General features: G+C 44.6%; 1 protein-coding gene across 1 annotated transcript in view; it reads left to right on the top strand.

Moving 5' to 3' along the window:
- The window catches only part of LOC142428565 (unconventional myosin-XVIIIb-like), a 181,796-nt gene that overhangs the window by 111,383 nt on the left and 50,867 nt on the right, over positions 1 to 19,546 (top strand). The window contains exons 22-23 of the mRNA XM_075533417.1: positions 8,200 to 8,324; positions 16,294 to 16,448. Coding sequence (XP_075389532.1) covers positions 8,200 to 8,324; positions 16,294 to 16,448 — 280 coding nt within the window. The remainder of the gene's footprint in view (positions 1 to 8,199; positions 8,325 to 16,293; positions 16,449 to 19,546) is intronic.

Raw genomic sequence — 19,546 nt, 5'->3', positions numbered from 1 at the left:
TCTAAATTATGATTGGAGGAGGGAACTATTTGTCCCGCCTTCTGTGGCTGCATATTGAGAGGACCTTTTGTGGTAGGTACCCAGTGTTGATTTACCCAATAAGCAAGATAAGCACACGGTTGCTTGCACTTCATAATTTTCCCATTTGTAAGTGCTAGGCATGAAGAGTTAAGCATGATCATCCATGCACTTAACCCACAGTTGCTGGTTACATATTCTGTGCTACTTAACTAAGGTAGCCACTTGGCTAGTTCTCTCCAGGTGGGTCTTCTTGCCTATCTAATTGAATAGGAACATTAGCAATTAGTCAACCCTATCGGCGTGTATGGGGAAACTTCTAGGAGGTGCTGAGAATTCACAGGTATCTTAAGTAGTGCGTAGTCTACTTGTCTAAAGAAATGGACACGCACCGTTGTAGAGGCAACTGAAGAGGCAGCCAAGCTTAGAACCTAGAGAACAGTCAAAAAAGGTCAGAGAACTGCAGGTGGCTGGGACACAAAGTGTTTTATTTTACTTTGCCTTTAAAAAATCATTTTACTGAGCGCTCTTACAGCTCTTATCATAATCCATCCATACATACATTGTGTCAAACACATTTGTACATTTGTTGCCATCATCATTTTCAAAACATTTTCTTTCTACTTGAGCCCTTGGTATCAGCCCCTCATTTTCCCCTCCCTTCCTGAGGCCCTCCCTCATGAACCTGGATAATTTATAAATTATTATTATTTTGTCATGTCTTACACTGACGTCTCCCTTCACCCATGTTTCTGTTGTCCATCCCACAGGGAGGGGGTTATATATAGATCCTTGTAATCGGCTTCCCCTTTCTACCCCACCTTCCCTCCAACCTCCCGGTATTGCCACTCTCCCCACTGGTCCTGAAGGGATCATCCGCCCTGTATTCCCTGTGGTTCCAGTTCCTATCTGTATCAGTGTACATCCTCTGGTCCAGCTGGATTTTTAAGGTAGAATTGGGGTCATGATAGTGGGGGAGGAGGAAGCATTAAAGAACTAAGGGAAACTTTGCATGTTTCGTCATTGCAACAGGTTTCCATTCGACAATTCAGACATATTTTGTTTCATGGCAGTCATTGCCATCTCAAAGTGAAACATCATTCATCTGACATCGGACTGTTCGTGTTTTCTGTTTCCATTCTTCTTCCTCTTTCTTTCTTAAGGAACTTGTAGGTCACAAAAGAATCCAAGTCAGTCATTTCAGTTTTACGTTTCCTCCTTTTGTAGCCACTCAGACCAGTGTTTAGATCTGATGGGTAAGCCATCTGAGGGGCTTTTAAGGCTTTGACCCCTATCCTTTCTCTCTTTTAAAATTTAAATATATGCATGTATGTATTCCTTTTTTATATATTCCTTTGTGTGTGGAATATGACACAAAGAAAAACATATTCTGTATAGTTGCACAGCCCAGCGTATCAAATCAAATCACTAACTGGATCCCATTCAACTCCCCCTAGAAGTGCCTCTCTCCTTTTCCCACCCTCCCTCCTCCATAGTTTCCTGGCCCTTTCTTCTGACCCCCTCCTTTGTTCCCTGCTCAACCCTGGCCAGGTTATAGTCTTAAACGTTGTATCCTTTTGCTGTAAAAAACACGTTTTCCTTTATATACCTTTATAATAATGGTGTCATAAAATATTTAGCTTTATGAGCTTGACTAACTTGTTAGCAAAATGTTCTTTAATTTTGTCCATGTCTTAAGGTATTTGACAGACTTGTCATTCTTTCTTAAGATGCATAATATTCCACGGTGTGAATGTACCAGAGTTTGTTTATCCATTCTTTATAGTCGGAGTTGTTTCTGCATTTTAGCTGTGCATATGGCTGTTTGTGTTTCGCTCTTTATTTCTTTAGGATCTATATCAAGTAGAGAGCTTGCAGGATCAAACGGTATTTGTATTTGCATTTCCTTCAGCAAACATTATATTGTTTTTCATGGTGGTTGTATGCTTCTTCAATCCCACCAGCAGTGTATCAATGTTCCAATCTCCACATCTTCTCCAGCATTTGTTATTTCTTAGTTGTTTTTTTTTTTTTTGCTGACTGTTGATGTGAGGTGGTATCTCACTGTTTTTTTAATTTGTCTTTCTCTTATTGCTAATGAATGTGGATATTTCTTCATATGATTGTTGGCTGCCTACATGCCATCATGAGTAAATATTGTCTTCTCATGTCTTGCTCCCATTTTTATTAGATTATTTGTAGTGTTTCTTAAACAGTGTTGTAGTTTTCTATATGTTTTTGAAATTAGCCCTATATCTGATATATCATTGCTGAATATGTTTTTTCACATTCTGGGGGCTCTCTTTTAACCCTTTTAATTAAGCCTTCTGATGTGCACAGATGTCCTAATTCAGAAAGTCCCTGTTCTCAATTTTGTATTCTCCAGTGTGGGTATTTTTCATTATGTTTGATAGTGTATTTATGCTGTGTATTAAGGCCCTTAAGTTTGTCTCCATTTTTCCATTGATGGTTTTTATGGCTCTAGGGTTTATATTTAAGTCTTCAGTCCATCTTGCATTGTTTTTGTACATGGTGTAAGGTATAGGTCTTGTTTCATTCTTTTGCAGGTAGAGATTCAATTTTCCTAAGGCCATTTATTGAAAAGATCATTTCTGCCCCACTTAATATATTTAGTCCTTTATCAAAGATCAGTTGTCTGTAGGTACTTGGTTGTATTTTTCAGTTCTCAATCTAGTCCCTTGGTCTTCATGTCTATTGTTGTGCCAGTACTAAGTTGTTTGGATTATGTCTATATAGTAGGCTTTAAAAGCTGGGAGTGAAAGGCCTTCTACTTTGTTTTTTATTTTTAATAGTGTTCTGTTTATCCTGGGTTTGTTTTCTTTCCATATAAAGTTGTCGATTAGTTTTTTATTCATTTCTTTGAAGATTATGCTGAGACTTGGATCAGAATTTATAAAGTGTTTTGGGTAATATTGACATATTCACTGTATCTGATCTATCTTCCTATCCAGGATCATGGGGCATTCTTCCATTGTGTAAGTCTCTTTCAGATTCTTGTAGAAGTGTTTTATAATTTTCTTCACATAAGTCTTTTGTTTCTCTAGTAAGAGTTATATCTAGTTATTTAGTTTTTTGGGGTAGTTATTGTAAATGGTGTTGTTCTTTTAATTTCCACTTCTTTAACCTCCCTGCCAGTCTAATTATATCAGTAATTTTGTACCCAAAGAGGTTCATTGTTTTGCATAAAATGTGTTGTTTTATATTGTAGGCCTGTAATTCTTAAGAAATTACTCGTTTTAATCTCTCTAGTAGACATTCCAGGTATGATAAACTTTAATACACAGTTAACATTTACCCTGAGCCACACTCGGAATTACTGCCAGGGAGGTTAACATAAAATAATTCAGCTGATTTTTATATGTTGATTTTATAGCCTTTTACATTGCCAAATCTGTGAGATTTTCTACATGTAGAACTATATTATCTGCAAATATAGTTTTGTTTCTTCTGTGCCAAGATGGGTGCCATCAATTTATCTTTTTATTGTCATAAGCCTCTGGCTAAGACTTCTAGGACTATATTAAGTAAGAGAGATTATAAAAGACAACCCTGTCTGTCCTGTTCAAAGAAGGGAATGTTTTCAATTGTTCCCCATTAAGTGAGATGCTAGTAATTGGTTTTGCACATATGGCCTTTGTTATGTTGAGTAAGTTCCCTTCTGTTCCTATTTGAGTGGTTTTATTCAAAAGTAGAAGCTGAATTTTAGCAAATGCCTTTTCTGCATCAATTGACAGAAGTTTGTTGAAAATCTTGGGATCTATATTCATCTGGGATATTGGTCTATAATTTTCCATTCTGGTGATGTTTTTGCCTGGCTTAGGTATCAGGATTATAATTACTTCGTAAAATGAGTTTGGTATTATATGGTATGCTTCTATTTTATTAAGCAGTTCATATAAAATTGGTGTTAACTCTTCTCCAAATGCTTAGTAGGATTCTTCAGTAAAACCATCTGGTCCTGAACTTTTTGATGTTGGGAGCATTTAAAAAAAATCATTTTATTGGGGCTCATACAACTCATCACAATCCATACATACATCCTTTTTGTCAAGCATATTTGTACATTCATTGCCTTCATCTTCTCAAAATATTTGTTCTCCATTTAAGCTCTTGGTATCAGCTGCTCATTTCCTCCCCCTCCCTCACTGCTTTCCCCTCCCTCAAGAACCCTTGATAATTTATAAATTATTATTATTTTGTTATGTCTTACACTGTCTGACGTCTCCCTTCACCCACTTTTCTGTTGTCTGTCCCCCAGAGATGAGGTTATATGTAGATCCTTATAATCAGTTCCCCTTTTCTACCCCACCTTCCCTCCAACCTCCAGTAATTCCACTCTCACCACTGGTCCTGAAGGGATCATCTGCCCTGGATTCCCTGTGTTTCCAGTTCCTATCTGTGCTAGTGTACATCCTCTGATCTAGCTGGATTTGTAAGGTAGAATGGGATCATAATAGTGTGGGGGAGGAAGCATTTAAGAATTAGAGGAAAGTTGTATGTTTAATTGTTGCTACACTACACCCTGACTGGCTCATCTCCACCCCCCCCCTTCTGTAAGGGATTGTCCCACTACCTACAGATGGGCTTTGGGTCTCCACTCTGCACTCCCCCTCAATCACAATGATATGATTTTTTGTTCTTTGATGCCTGATGCCTGATCCCTTCAACACCTCATGGTCACACAGGTGTGCTTCTTCCATGTGGGCTTTCTTGCTTCTGAGCTAGATTTAAGACCCCAGATGCTATATCTTTTGATAGCCGGGCACTATTAGCTGTCTTCACGATATTTCCTTGTGCACATATTTGTCTTCAGTGATCGTGTCAGGAAGGTGTGCATCATGGAATGCCAATTTAATAGAACAAAGTGTTCTTGCATTGAGTAAGTACTTGAGTGGGGGTCCAATGTCCATCTGCTGCCTTAATACTAAACCTATAAAGATATGCATGTAGATCTATGTCCCCATCATCTATATAAATATATTTGCATATGTACATTGCCTGTATTTAGACCTCTATAAATGCCCTTTGCCTCCTAGTTCTTTCCTCTATTTCCTTTTCCTTTACTCTTGTCCCACTATCATGCTGAGCCTTCATTTGGGTTTCAGTAATTTCTCTCCTTTACATTGTCTTTGCTGAATCCCTACAAGGCCTCACACACCCTCCTTGCCACTAATTTTGGATCACTTGTTGTTCCCTTGTCCCTCGGTTAGTCAACACCACCTCCTTTCCCCCACCTCCCCATCTTCCATGATCCCCCCCGGAACCATTGGTCCCAATGTTTTCTCCTCCAGATTGTTCATCCAGTCTATCTTCTTTAGATAGACCTGCAGAGATAATAATATGCACAAAAAACACCAAGGCATAGCAAGACAAAGTGACAAAAGAGAACACAACGATGACGACAAAAAGAAAAACAATGCCAATTTTTTCATTAATTAAAAAAAATAAAAGAAAAACCTGTAAATAGATCAAGGTCTGTTTTTTGACCTCTAGGAGTGTCCTCCAGTCGAGTCCTATGTGGTGCCACGCTCTGGCCCCTAAGTCTGTCCTTTGCACTCCCTCCGGAGCTCCCTGCTCTGCCACACGCCCTTAGTGTTTTGCTTCGGTGTGGTGGGGTCAGACAGGACCAATCCGGACACTGAGTTTCCATTGTTGTCCCCCATAGGACCATGGGTGAATAAGGGATGTCTTGTCTCCTAGTGGGATCAGCCATTTAGGCACTCTGTACATTGACTGTTCTCAGCAGGGATATCGTCCTCCAGGTTTGGCGGGCCAGGATGTGTTCCACTCTCTCTTCCTTCCCACTCACTTGCACACGCATGTGCTCTGATCAGACATGTCCTTTTCCCTGAGCTGCAGCTTCAGTGCCATCCTCCAAAGTAAATTCCTCTTGGGGGAGGGGCAGTTGTCCACATAGCTGGGATTGGGGCTGGCCCCTCAGATCTTTCCACTGACTCCCCTCTCCCTGCCTGCATGCTGCATTCACATACTGAAACACCAAAATTAAGTGGTCCCTCTTTCCCTGTGGAGATATAAACAATACCCTCCCCTTGGGTGGGTCAGTAACCTATTTCCCCGCTACACATTTCTATCCTTTTTTTTAAATCCTTCCCCCCCACCCCTTTTTAGTTGGCTACTATATGTATCCCTGGATTTGGTCTGGCCACTGCCATACTACCTGGACCTCACACCTGGAATGTTTGTATACAGTAGCTTTTTCCCTGTGTCCCTTTTGCATATCTTTAATAAAAAATAAACTTAGCTCAGCAGATTCATGTTGTACTTGTCCTTTTTCATTTGGCTTACTTCACTTAGCATATTTTCCTCCAATTCTTCCCATGCAACGATATGCTTCATGCGTTCATCACTGCTTTTTAGGGATGCATAGTACTCCATTGTATGTATGTACTACCGTTTTTTTTAAACCATTGATCTATTGTTGGAAGTGTGGGTTGTTTCCAACTCCTTGCAATTGTGTGCTGTGCCACGATGAACATTGGAGCACAGATGTCTGGCCATGGTTTGTTTCTTGCCTCTTCTGGGTAGGGAATTGCTGGATCGTATAGTAGCTCGATTTCCATCTGTTTTAGAAATCGTCAAATCAATTTCCATTGTGGCTGTACATACCTACAGGTCCACCAGCAGTGGATGAGAGTTCCTGTCTCCCCACAGCCCCTCTAACACTTGTTGCTTTCTGATTTTTTCAATTGTGCTATCTTTGAGGGTGTTAAATGGTATCTCATAGTTGTTTTAATTTGCATTTCTCTTATGACTAATGATCGGGAACATTTTCTCATATGTTTATTGGCCATTCAGATTTCATACTGTGAAATTTCTCTTCAGGTCCTTTACGCACTTCCTCAGTGGGCAGTTAGTTTTTCTCTTATTGTAAGCTTGCAAAGTATTGTAGAGTTTACTAATAAGGCTTTTGTCTGATTGTAATTGCTAAGATGTTTTCCCAGTCGTTTGGCTTTCTCATTACTCTCTTGTTGAATTCTTTCGATGTGCACAGGTGACTTATCTTCAGTATATCCCACTTATCTATTTTGGGAGCATTTTTATGACAGATTTCTTGATTGTTGGATTAAGTTTTCCAGATCTGTCTGTGTTAATTTAGGTAGGTAATGCATCTCTAGAAATGTATCCATTTCTTCTAGATTTCCAAATTTGTTGGAGTGAAATTCTTAACAATATTATGTGATTGTTTTTTTAAATTTTTGTTGGTTCTGTTGTAATGTCACCCATTTAATTTCTTATTCATAATATTTGCTTTTTATTTTTCTTTGTTAGTTTTGCCAGTGTTTTTTCAATATTGCCAAGCTTTTTAAAAACACCCAACATCTTGTCTTATTGATCATATATATATATATATTTGATCATATATATATATATTTGATTCATCTATTTATGTTTTAATCTCTATTATTTCTTTTCTTCTAGTGTCTGAGGGCTTGATTTGCTGATTTTGTTCCAACTGTTGTAGTTTATATCTTAAGGTGTTTGTTTTTTCTTCCTTTTTTATGTGTGCATTTATTGCTATCAATTGCCCTGAGTACTGATTTTGCTGTCCCAGATTTTTGATAGGTTGCAATTCCGTCCCTCCTTCTTTCCCGACTTCTGCATTTTGTGCTTGGGAAAGTGCTGCTCTCTGGATTGTCAGTGGTTGATTGATTAACGGCGTACATACCTCCCTTATAGACCTGTTATTGTTCCCCTTATAGGCATTATTGTCTGAAAACAGCCATGAACGGCTTCTGGGAGCTGTACTCTCAGGGGCTCTATAAGTCTTTACCCAGCCAAGAAGCTGTTTTTATTTGTTTTTTATGATTTTGAGTTTTGTTCTACATTTTCCTCCTTCTCTATCCAGGACTTTCAGAGCTGTTGACAGTGGTAGCTGTCTTTTTTAAAAAAATTCATTTTACTGTGGGCTCTTACAGAGAGTATAACCATCCATAAATCAATTATGTCCAGCTGTGGCTGCATTTTTAAAGCTTGGACTTAAGATATGATTGCTTACCTGAAGTCCAAGGTCTAGCTTCAGGAGCTGCATGAGTAGTAAGAAATGCCTGCAAAGGGCTAAGGACGTGGAGGGGCACCCCCTCCCTGCTCCCTTCCTCACACCTAGCCTCCCCTCCTAGTCTCTCTGACTCTCTTCAACAGCTGGTGAGTGGCAAATGCGCTTAGACTGTGCAAAGATGGAAAACCAATTCCTCAGAAAGCGTCTACAGCAATGTGAGGGCAGGCTGGACTCAGAGCTGACATCCAGGAAAGAACTGGAGCAGAAGGTAAGAAGGGGGGGAAGCTGGGCCCAGGGGTGCCAAGGAGCAGCACCTGCTCACATCCACTGTGTGTGCTCACAGGGTTGACGAAGCCTGAGAGGGAAAGGGAGGGTGGCAGCCATTTCTAGCGTTCCTCATTGTTACACACACTGGTCGCTGTCGAGTATGGGAGTCCCTTTTCCCAATGTGTGGGTCTTCTCCCTGGTGGTGATCTGGGCTGATCTTGGGTTGTTCACCAGGTCAGTGGTTCCAACCCACCAACAGCTCCTCTGGAGAAAGATGACACTGTCTGGGCCTGTGAAGATTCATAGCTTCATAAATTCTGTGGGAAAGTCCATCCAGTCCTGTGGGGTTGCTATGAGTAGGAATCAAGTCAATAGCATTGGGGTTGGGTTGGCTTGCTAATTTTTATTTGGGGTCTTCTAGCAGAGGTGGTGGTGGGTGGACAGAAGGACGCTGCAGGATGAAGATTATTGATTGAATATTATGAACTCAGAATTTCTGAGTAGTTCCAATTCAATTTCTAATCGGATCTTGTGGAAATCACATTACCTGTGGGTCTCAGGTCTCTCACCTGAGCGATTGGAAAAATCCTGGGGAAGTGGTCACGGTTTCTCCATTCCCATGGTCATGGTTCTAGTCCTCTACCTCCATCATCTAGACTCGAGCGATCACCTGCTCTGCTGGCTTCTTCCTCTGCAGCCCAAGGGATCCCGTGGAGCATCCTTCAGAGAGTTGGATTAGTGACAGGAGTGCAGACTCAGTAGGTGGACTGTTTCTTTGTGAGTGCTGGGAACTTTGATTCTAAACTCATCCCCAGTGACCTTTCCAAGCCCACTCTAGTCCTCTAGGTCATCTTTACTATCTGCTTTCTTCCTTTTTCCTACTGAGCCTCGTGGTGAACTTTGGGGGCTGGTTGCTGTTGGGTGCCGTCAAGTCTGTTCCAACTCATAAGGTCCCGATACACAACAGAACAAAACACTACCTGGTCCTACGCCATCCTCACAATCATTATGTTTGAGCCCATTGCTGCAGCCACTGTGTCAGTCCATGTCATTGAGGGCCTTCCTTTTTCCACTGCCCCTCGAGTTTACCAAGCATGGTGTCCTCCTCCAGGGACCGGTCTCCCCTTTTAACACGGCCAAAGTACATAAGAAAAAGTCTTGCCATCCTCACTGCTAAGTAGCATTCTGGCTGAACTTCTTCCCAAGGAAACAGTCTTTGTTCTTCAGGCAGTCTATAGTATGCTCCATCTAGTCCATATTCTTTGCCAACACCATAATCCAAATGCATCAGCGTATCTCTAGAGGCCCGTTGTAGCAGATGTGCCCAATGAAAGTAAGACATGCTTTGATTGCTTGGCCGCTGCTTCCATGAGCATTGGTGGTAGATCCAAGGCAGGTGAAACCACGGGTACTGTTGGTCTTTTCTCTGTGTATCCCAGTGCTATTGGCCCAGTGGTGAGGTTCATGGTTCCTTTGTAACAAGTTGTGATCTATCCTGAAGGCTATTTTAATCATGAATTGATGTTAGACACGTTTTCTCAATCTCATTGGAAGTCTCAGTTTGACTTTCCGGAAACATGTGACAAGTATCGACTTCATCTCAAAATCCATATGAAGTACATATCTGGCCTTCTGGTTTCTTGGGGGAGGACTTTGCCCCTCACCCACAGCCAGACTACAACAAGCCTTCTCATCATCCATTGGGTCAAGGGGCGGCTCTTTTCTTGTCCCCTCCGTAACCAGGATGCAGCTCTCTGAGGATCCTGACTTGAGGCAAAGGTCTTCATTTGGATGCACACTCTCTCCCTGCATCTGCAACCTTGCCTTCTGCCTGTATGAGAGTTCATATGGAAGCCTTTGGTGGTGTAGTGGTTATGCATTGAGTTGCTAACCCCAAAGTCAGCAGTTTGAAACCACCAGCTACTCCAAGCGAGAAAGATGAGGCTTTGTATTCTTGTCAAGAGGTAGAGCATTGGAAACCCACAAAGGCAATTCTACATTGCCTTACAGGGTCATTGAGATTCAGAATGAACTTGCTGACAGCGAGCTTGGTGTATTTTTCCTTAATCTTTAGGGAGAGGCCCTCATAATGTAGTACGTTATGCATTGGGCTGCTACCCACAGGACTGCAGTTTGAGCCCAGCAGTTGCTCCTTGGAAAAAAGAGGTGGTGTTCTGCTCTTGTGAAGGTGTCCAGCCTCAGAAACCCCTGGGGCAGTTCTCCTAGGTCCAGTAGGGTCACTGCGAGTCAGAATTGACTTGATGGAGGTAAATTTGGTTGCTTCTAGTGTTTTTGCTCTCTGTGGGCAGTCTCTCTGTGGTGCCAAGGGTTGAGCACTTAAGAGTAAACAGGGAGTGGTTCGTTTGGGAGTTGGCCCCCATCCAGAAGCTCCTCAGATGAAAGCTCATAGTTCCGTGGGACTAGGAACCCCAGTTCTGCTCTGCACTCACGGGATCTCTGCGCTGGGATCTACTTCATGATGCAGGGTTGTCCTCAGAGACAGTTCTGGATCTAGCAACTGCTCATCCCCTCTTTCCCCATCAGCAGCGACCATTCCTTCGCTGCCTATGTGTCCTCTGTGTTTGCGATAACCCAGCACGCGCTTTCCTTCTTTAAAGTGACATTTCAAAAGCCTACTGCCCTCTAATCGATCCTGACTCATGGCGACCCTCTAGGACAGAGTGGAACTGTTCCCCCAGATTTCGGAGACTGCGCAATATTCCGGGAGTGGACAGGTTTTTTCTTGCTCCAGAGAAGCGGATGGTGAGCTTGTGGCTTGTGGTTAGCAGGCCAGTGGATTCCGTCCGCTACTCGCACAAGGCAGTGAGACATTCCAACTATGAGGGGGCTTCAGGACATTGGTGGAAAATTCCCATGATCTCTAATTCCATTCCTCCACGAAACTTTAGAAATCTCCTTGTATAATTGGGTCCCATGGAGCCTCCCTAGGTGGGTATCATGAGGGTTGGGCCTCTTCACCTGCCCTTGCTTTGTCCTCAGGGACCCGTTTGCACTTGAACCATGCTCCATCACATGTAACTTTCTATTCCTCTCGGTGGTCCCTTGTAATTTCATATTCTGTCCTCCGGCTATAAACTTTTCTTTAAAACAAGCAACTATTCATTGTGAACTGGGTGTAGGATTACAAAACAGACCCTCTTTCCCCCCCTCAGCAATTCAGACACCTTAAGCTTCATGTATCTGATGGCCATTGCTATATTCCTTCCCCATCCCATTTCCTCCGTGTTTCCTATTTCCATTCCTGTCTTTCTTTCTTAACCCTATTGCACTTTGTCCTTGGACAAATGCTGCCCTTACATTTATTTATTTATTTATTTATTTATCTATTTATCTATCTATCTATCTATTTATTTATTTATTTATTTATTTATTTATTTATTTATTTATTTATTTCCCGGTTCACACATTTTATTGACTAAAGCAAGTCACATACCAACACCCAAGGTCAAAGTTACAGGAAAATAACTCTGCTAATGAATACCCCTCTTCTAGTAATTGACATTGTGTTCACTCCTTCACCTCTGGCAATTCTCAGTGTTTTCACATAACTGATTTTAAAATGGTTCCGCGTGATACAGGCTCTTTAGTTTTTTATTCGCTTTGTGCCTGTACAATTCTTAGAGAAATGCTTGATTATTTTGAAATGAAGGCACTCTTGGTTCAACTTGATAATTGTGGGAATCCTTGATGCATTTTAAATTATGGAGTACCAACATTATGACTTACATATGACTTTACAGAGCCCAGTTATTTTCATTAAATTTTAAATGGTGATTACTGGGATGAGATTATTTTCATTCCTTAAGGGCAGCCAGGTCGCGTGGGTGAGGATGGGTTGGAGTCACAGGGCACCATCTAGTTCTTCTGGTCTCAAGGTCATGGGGACTGATGGTTGCATGGCCCATTAGTCCATCCGTCCAATTGTTCCATGTATCTTCAGTTATCACTCTTCTCACCTCTGGACACAGGGAGACCAGTAGATGGACCATAGATTTAAGATCTAAACATAATGTCATTCCCTCCTAGAAACCATCTCTGATACAGATTGGCTTGGTTGCCTCTAAATTGGTGCCCCGCAATAGGTCTGACTGTGCTATGTGGCACATGCCTACTTTCTCGTTGGCTTCCCCCATGAGAAGAAATGCCATGAAGGTGGAGGCTGAATTCTCTTTCTCTGAAGCCCTTTAAAGCGTTTGTTGTCAAATGGATCTCAACTCCTGGCAACTCAACTCCTGCCAGAGTGGAACCGGACTCCATGGGGTGTTCAACAGCTGATTTTTAAAAAATGACACCACCAGGCCTTTTTTCCGTGGTGCCGTGGGGTGGGTTGCAGCCTCAGGCCTTTCAGCTAGCGGCCCTGTGTACCACCTAAGGGTGCTGGATCACAAGACTTCTGATGTCTTGTGATCATCTAGTAGATGGGTGAGGCTGAGATCCAGGGGATCTTACAAACAATGGAAACTAGACCCAGTGCCCTCCTGGCTGTCGTGGTTGTTTCCAGGACAGTCACTTGTTCTCAGGGGACATCTGAGCTGTAGACACACACAGGATGAGTGCCGCAACCCAGCTTTTTAATGACAAATTATAAAGTCAGGTCAGCTCCCCCAATGAATTGGGAGGGTGGTATTAAGGCTACATTAAAAAGTAATAAACAGGAAACCTTTTGGTGAATGGCAGAATATCAGAAAACATCCCATTTGCCTCCAAATCCCGAATTTAGAATTTTAGGCTTCATTAACTCGGTGTTTTGCTTATTTAAAGCGCTTCTTTAACGAGGCCATTTCTTCAAAGCGAGTGTGCTGACTCCTGCTCTTTGCCAGCTCCAAACTAGGGCATTGGGGAGGGGGTCTCCTGGAGGATGATGCAAAGGGCTTTGCTCTGGGGTTTGTTTAAGACTGTGCTCCCCCCGGTGGGATTCAGCACAGCCAATATGCCTTTTGCAGCTCAGAAGCAGCCCGGCCTGTCTCTGAATGGAGGAGGGCCTCCTGGGCAGAGTTTCTGGGAATGCCATTTTGTCTGTTTATGGAGGGAGCAGTCCCTGGAGAAGGGCATCGTGGATGAGGCACTAGTTGTTGCTGTGAGGTGCTGTCGAGCCGGTTCTGACCCAGTGAGATCCAGGTACAATAGAGTGGAGCGCTGCCCGCCCTGCTTCGTCCTTACCATGGTGTTTAGGTCTGAGCTCACAGAGCCACGGTGTCGGTCCATCTTGCTGAAGTTCTTCACTTTTGCTGACCCTCTACTTTACCAAGCATGATGTCCTCTCCATCGTCTGGTCCCTCCTGAGGGTGTGCCGCAAATATGTGAGACTTAGTCTTGCCATCCACACTTCTGAGGAGCAATCTGTCTGTACTTTTTCCAAGACCAATTTGTTTTTTCACCTGGCATCCATCCTTTTTCTTATTCTTTGTCAACCCCATAACTCAAATGCATCTACTCTTCCGAGATCTACTGTGTTAGTCTGGGTACTACAGAGAAACAAATCCACAGCAACTCATGTATAAGAGAGAGTTTTCTATAAAGGTTAAGTGTGCATAAAGAAAACATCCCAACCCAGTGCTGCCCAAGCCCACAAGTCCAACATGAATCCATTGACCCATATGTCCAACACCAATCCACAAAGTCCTCCTCCATCTCACAAAACACACACTATGATGCCAATTGCAGGAGGAAAGTGAGTCAGTAAATGTGTAAACATCTCAGCGCTGGCAGGGGTCTCCACAAGGCTGCTCCAGCACCCAGGGCTGCATCGGGGTAGGTCCATGTGGCTTCTCCACAGGGATGTCTTTCAGGAAGTGCGCCTTGCCAGCTGGAGTAGGGAACTGACTAAGGCAGCTGCACCCTGGTCTGACCATCAGAAAGCAAGAGACCCAAAAACTAGAAAGGCAAGGCTCACAGAGCCATTTATCCCTCTGCCCTTCAACTAACCCTACATGTGTTTATCGGCCTGGTTGGCACAATAGACTAGCTCATCTACTTAATTCACTGCGCTGCTTTCATATGCTCATAAGGTAATTGAAAATACCAAGGCTTAATTCAGGTGCACCTTAGTCCTCCAAGTGACATTGTGACCCTTTAACACTTCAAAGTGGTTTTGTGCAGCCGATTGCAAAAGTAGAGGGTCAATGAGAAAAGAGGAAAATCCTCAACAAGATGGACTGACATAATAAACAGTGAGAACAGCAAAGAATCGTCCTGAGCTTTTCACCATGCAGATCTTGCATTCTTGGCTGTCAGAGTAAGTGAACGTACTTTTGGATACCGTGCGAAATATTGTACTCTTTGTCCTTGAGAAGGAGACATGCTAGCTTGCTTACTCATCCGCTGGATTTCCTGGGGCTTTCCCAGCTTGGCAACCCGATGGCATCTTCACGGTGCCATCTCCTTTGACGGGCTGTTTTCTCCTCAGGAGCATGTCCCGATGAGCGGAGCGTGCAATGCAATGCTTGACTTGAGAAGATGTCAAAAGTCATTGAGTGGGTAGTGTCATGACGAACATGAGCATTGCTTTCACACGCACAGTACGTATTGGGAACCTTCTCGTGCTTGTACCAAAAGACGCTTCCCATTCCTTCAAAAATAACAAAAACAAAGGCAGATGAACACGGTGGCTGCAGGAATGGGCTCAAATGTAGCAACAGTTGTGAGGAGGGAGCAGGACCGGGCAGTGTTTCCTTCTGTTGTGCGCAGGTCACTATGGGATGGAGCCGACTCAACAGATGCAGCGACCATGTAGCCGTTGTTGGCAGTTGCCAGGTGCCATGGCATCAGGTCTGCCTTCCAGGGACTCTTACAGCAATACAGGCACAGAGTATAGCTGCCCCATGGGGTTCCGGAGGCTGGCGATCTTTACAGGAGCAGACTGTCTCATCTTTCTCCTACCAGCCGGTTGGTGGGTTCTAACTGCTGCCCTTTAAGTCTCCAGCCCAGTGTTTGACCCACTGTGCCACCAGGACTCCTTGCTCCCCAGATAATCCTCACACAGGTGCCTAGAGTATGCTGGCTGATGGGGATGTCAACGACAGGCCAGGGTGCTCATGAGTTGCGGCCTGACATAAAATGAGTCTGCGGGCATTTTGGCAGAAGGATACTCCAGGTCAAAAGAGAAACAATTCCAGGAAATGGACTGTGGCCTGGGAGGCACAGGTGGTTGGCTGTTAACCAAAAGGGTGGATGTTTGCACCCACCTGGGGGTCGCAGGGAGGAAAGTCTTGGTGAGCTGCACCCATTAAGGTCCCAGGTAAGAAACTCCACCGGAGCCATTCTAGGCTGTAACACATGGGATTGCCCCAGTGGGGGCCAACTGGACACCAATGAACCCAGAGGGATGGGGTTGTCCCCATCTTACCCCTGAGAAAACTGAGGCCCATTTTCTCCAGGTGACATGGATAGAAAGTGACCAAGGCAAGACCCCGTGGGCCCCAGTGACTATTCTCTTTCCATTGTGGCCACCTTGGAAATGGAAGCTGGGGAAATATAAAGTTTGAAGGCCTGTCCATCTCCGACCTACCCACTCTCTGCCACTGAGTTGATTCTGACTCCAAGTCGCCCTATATAGTACATAGGGCCTCTGAGACTATTGGTCTTTAAAGAGGCAGTTAGCCTCCCTTTTCTTACACAGAGCAGCAGGTGGACTTGAACCACCGAATTTTACTCTCTGTGCCACCAGGGCTCCTTGTTCATCTCCAACCAAACCACAAAGGCAAACCCACTGCCATCAACTCGATTCCAACTCACAGAGACCCTATAGACAGAGTAGAACTGCCCAGGTGGGTTTCCAAGACTTTAATCTTTATGGGAGTAGACAACCTCATCTTTCTCCCACAGGGAGCTTGGTGGTTTTGAACCACCGATCTTAGGGTTAGCAGCTCAACTCTGTAACCCACTATACTATCAGGACTCCTCACTTAGCTCCAACGGAAGGGGGCTAATTCATTCTGTTGCTTCCGCAGCTCGGGGAACTGCAGAGTGCTTATGAAGGAGCCAAGAAGATGGTTTACCAGCTAAAGAGGAAGTGCCACCATCTGACCTGTGACCTGGAGGACACTCGTGTCCTGCTTGAGAACCAACAAAGTCGAAACCATGAGCTGGAAAAGAAGCAGAAGAAGTGCGTGGTGTTCTTCCCTGTCTTGCTGTGTTTGTCCTGGGTCTTCTGAGAAGACCTTCCAGTTTCTGCTCCTAACGTCCCACCCCCTCCGTCCAACCTCCTCAACCATGCAGCTTGAATCTTAGATCTCAAATAATCACTCTTTTCCTCCCAACACCGCACACACACATCCACACACACTCACACACACACAGCTGAAAGAGCCCTGGTGGTGCCATGGTTAAGTACTCAGATGCTACCCAAAACATTGGCCATGAGAACATCCTCAGACAACCACTCCATTGGAGAAAGACCAGGTAGTGTGCTCCTGGAAAGGTTACAGTCTCAGAGACCCTCTACTGGGACATATGGAGCCGCCATGAGTCAAATAATTGAGCCCCCGGATGCCAAGAATGTTCCCCAAGGTCACATGGTCAATTCCTAGCAGAGCTGGGACTGGGTAAGAGAAAAGGATGATTTCTTACTGGCTTTTTGAAAGAACCTGCCAGAAGCAATCTATGTGTGGTAGTGTGGGGAAGAAGCCACGGTGGTGCTATGGGTTATGTGTTGGACTGTTCACCACAAGGTTGGAGGTTCAAATCCAGCTGCTCCTCCACTGGGAAAAAGATGAGGCTGTTCTGCTCCCCTAAAATTGGACAGTCTTGGAAAGCACAGGGGACAGCCTGACTCTTCCCCATAGGGTCTCTATGAGTTGAGATGGACTCTCTGGCAGGAGGCTTTGCTTTGGGTTGTTGCTGACTGCTGTGAATCAATGGTTGTGAAGGGAAGGGCTTCTGTTTTCCAAAGGGTCCTTCTTATTTTGAGTCATGAAAGTCCTCAGGCTTTCCCGGGAGGCAAACCGGTGAAGCGCCACCATTTGCAAAAGGACCGGAATAAAATATGGATCACCGCTCCTAGCTGGGCCAGGATGGGGTTTCTCTGAGGGCATCATTCCTGGGGTGGGTGGCACAAATGTTGAACTTGCTTTGCTATAAACTACATTTCTCTCATTTGCCATCTGCTTTTCCGGGGCTGGCTTTTTTGAGATGGGGAAAAGTAAAAGATTCTATTGAAGGTTATTTTCTTGCCCCTTAAACTGGTGGTGGTTCAGTGGTAGAAAGTCTCACCTTCCACATGGAAGACATGGGCTCGATTCCTAACCAGGGCACTTCACGTAGACACCACGCCACCTCTGACAGTGTTCACATGGCTTGTGTGTGGCTCTAACATGGAACGGGGTTCTTGGAAGTTTCTAGATTGAGACGGACTAGGAAGAAAACTCTCATGACCCACTTTAGAAAATCTGCCAATAGAAACTGTAGGGAACACCAACTCCGGGGTGAAATCCGCAGCCACTCCCAGCAGGTGGAGCACGCCTGGGAGGCTTTTGTGTCACTGTACTAGGGTCGCCGTAGGTTGGGTGCCAACTTGACATCAACTACAACACAGCATTAATATCTCCCTCTATCCCCCTTCTAGCTCCCCATGGGCTCTCTGGCTGACTCTTTACAGTAGGGGCAATAGTTCAGCCTTACCATGGCCACTTACTGTAGGACCTGGTCAAAGAACCTCAATTCTCAAAACTTTGCCCACCCACGAAGTAAGAAACATGGCCTCCATCACCCATGAGGTCCAGCTTCTAGCTGTGACCATCGCAGTCTCCACCTGTGTTTTCTTGCCCTGCTCTGAGAGGTGTGAGCAGAGTCCCAATGCTCTGGTGGTACAGGGGCTCCTTCTGTAGCAGTGGTTCTCAACCTGTGGGTCGCGACCCCTTCAGGGGGCCAAAAACCCTTTCACAGGGGTCTCCTGATTCTTAACAGTAGCAAAATGACAGTGATGAAGTAACAATAAAAATAACTTTATGGTTGGGGGCCACCACCACACGAGGAACTATATTAAAGGGTCGCGGCATTGGGAAGGTTGAGAACCACTGTTCTGGAGGTTGTGCAGCCTGAACAAGCCTTCTCAGGCCTTCCTTCTACCATCTTGACAGAATCTGTAAGCAGGCCCTCAGGAATCCTTCGAGGAGCCTCATCACCCCCAGGAAAGTTGCCATTTCTTGCATTTACTTTTTATTCTGATGCTTATGGCAGATGGCAGCACTCAACCTTTCCAATCAGACATACCAGTCTAATCGGAGAGCTTCAGGAGCATGACCATGGAAGGGGGTGGGGAGCGACTGAGGAGGCAGTGGTGCTTCCTCAGATCTCACGAAATCTCATCAGATTATGGCGGCCATGGCTTCCTTAAGTCACAGGCGCTGAGCTAGAGTGAGGCCACCGTAAGGATAGAAACCACCTGGCTTCCAAGTTCAAAGTGGCTCAGAATGGTTCCGTGTTGGGTTGGCTTCTTGTTGCCATGGCTACCCTGTGTCACAACCCTCTGTTTCCAGAGCTGATGGAACTCTTAGCTGGCCTTTGGGGTAAGGCCCGCTCCCTGGTCCACTGGCTCCCACCATGTGATGCTGGGCACCAAGCCCATTCTGAACTGGGGGGAAGGGTGGGTGAGAACCCATCTGGTCACCAGTGGTTATCTGGTCAGTGTGTTCCAGAAGTTGGGGGTTTGTAGGAGCCATTCATTGGCAGCAGCTGGTCTGCCGAGACCAAGGACATCTTTGAAACACCAGCCATTCTGTGTCTTCCACTGTTTCCCCACCTGTCTCTGGACTTCAGTTCCTTTCTGGAAAAGTGAGATAGTATCTTGCTGGATGGCTCCAACTCTCACTGCTGTCCAGTGGATTCTGACGCATAGTGACCCCAGAGGACAGAGTAGATCTGCCCTGGCGGGTTGCTGAGAGCACAACTCTTTACGGGACTGTCAATCATCAGTTTTCTTCCATGAGGTGGCTGATAGTTTCAAACTACTGATCTTGCAGAAGCAATCCAACTGGTAAGCAAAGGACTAAATGGACACGAGAGCAGGGCCTGCCACCTTGGAATTGCCACGTCATCATTCTCATCACATTGTTCCTACTCAGGCAGCAAGTAGAGGCTCTTAAGCGATGCCATCAAAAGTCAGCAAGGAATCTCCTGGATTGCCCCAATGATAGGTCCTTACATGATCTATGATTGACTTCTCTAGAGTCTGAGATATCTAACGAGTGACTATTGAGTGTCATA

Source organism: Tenrec ecaudatus, chromosome 16 (genome assembly GCF_050624435.1).
Source record: "Tenrec ecaudatus isolate mTenEca1 chromosome 16, mTenEca1.hap1, whole genome shotgun sequence".
NCBI lineage: Eukaryota > Metazoa > Chordata > Mammalia > Afrosoricida > Tenrecidae > Tenrec > Tenrec ecaudatus.
This window is presented reverse-complemented; position numbering and strand designations above follow the sequence as displayed.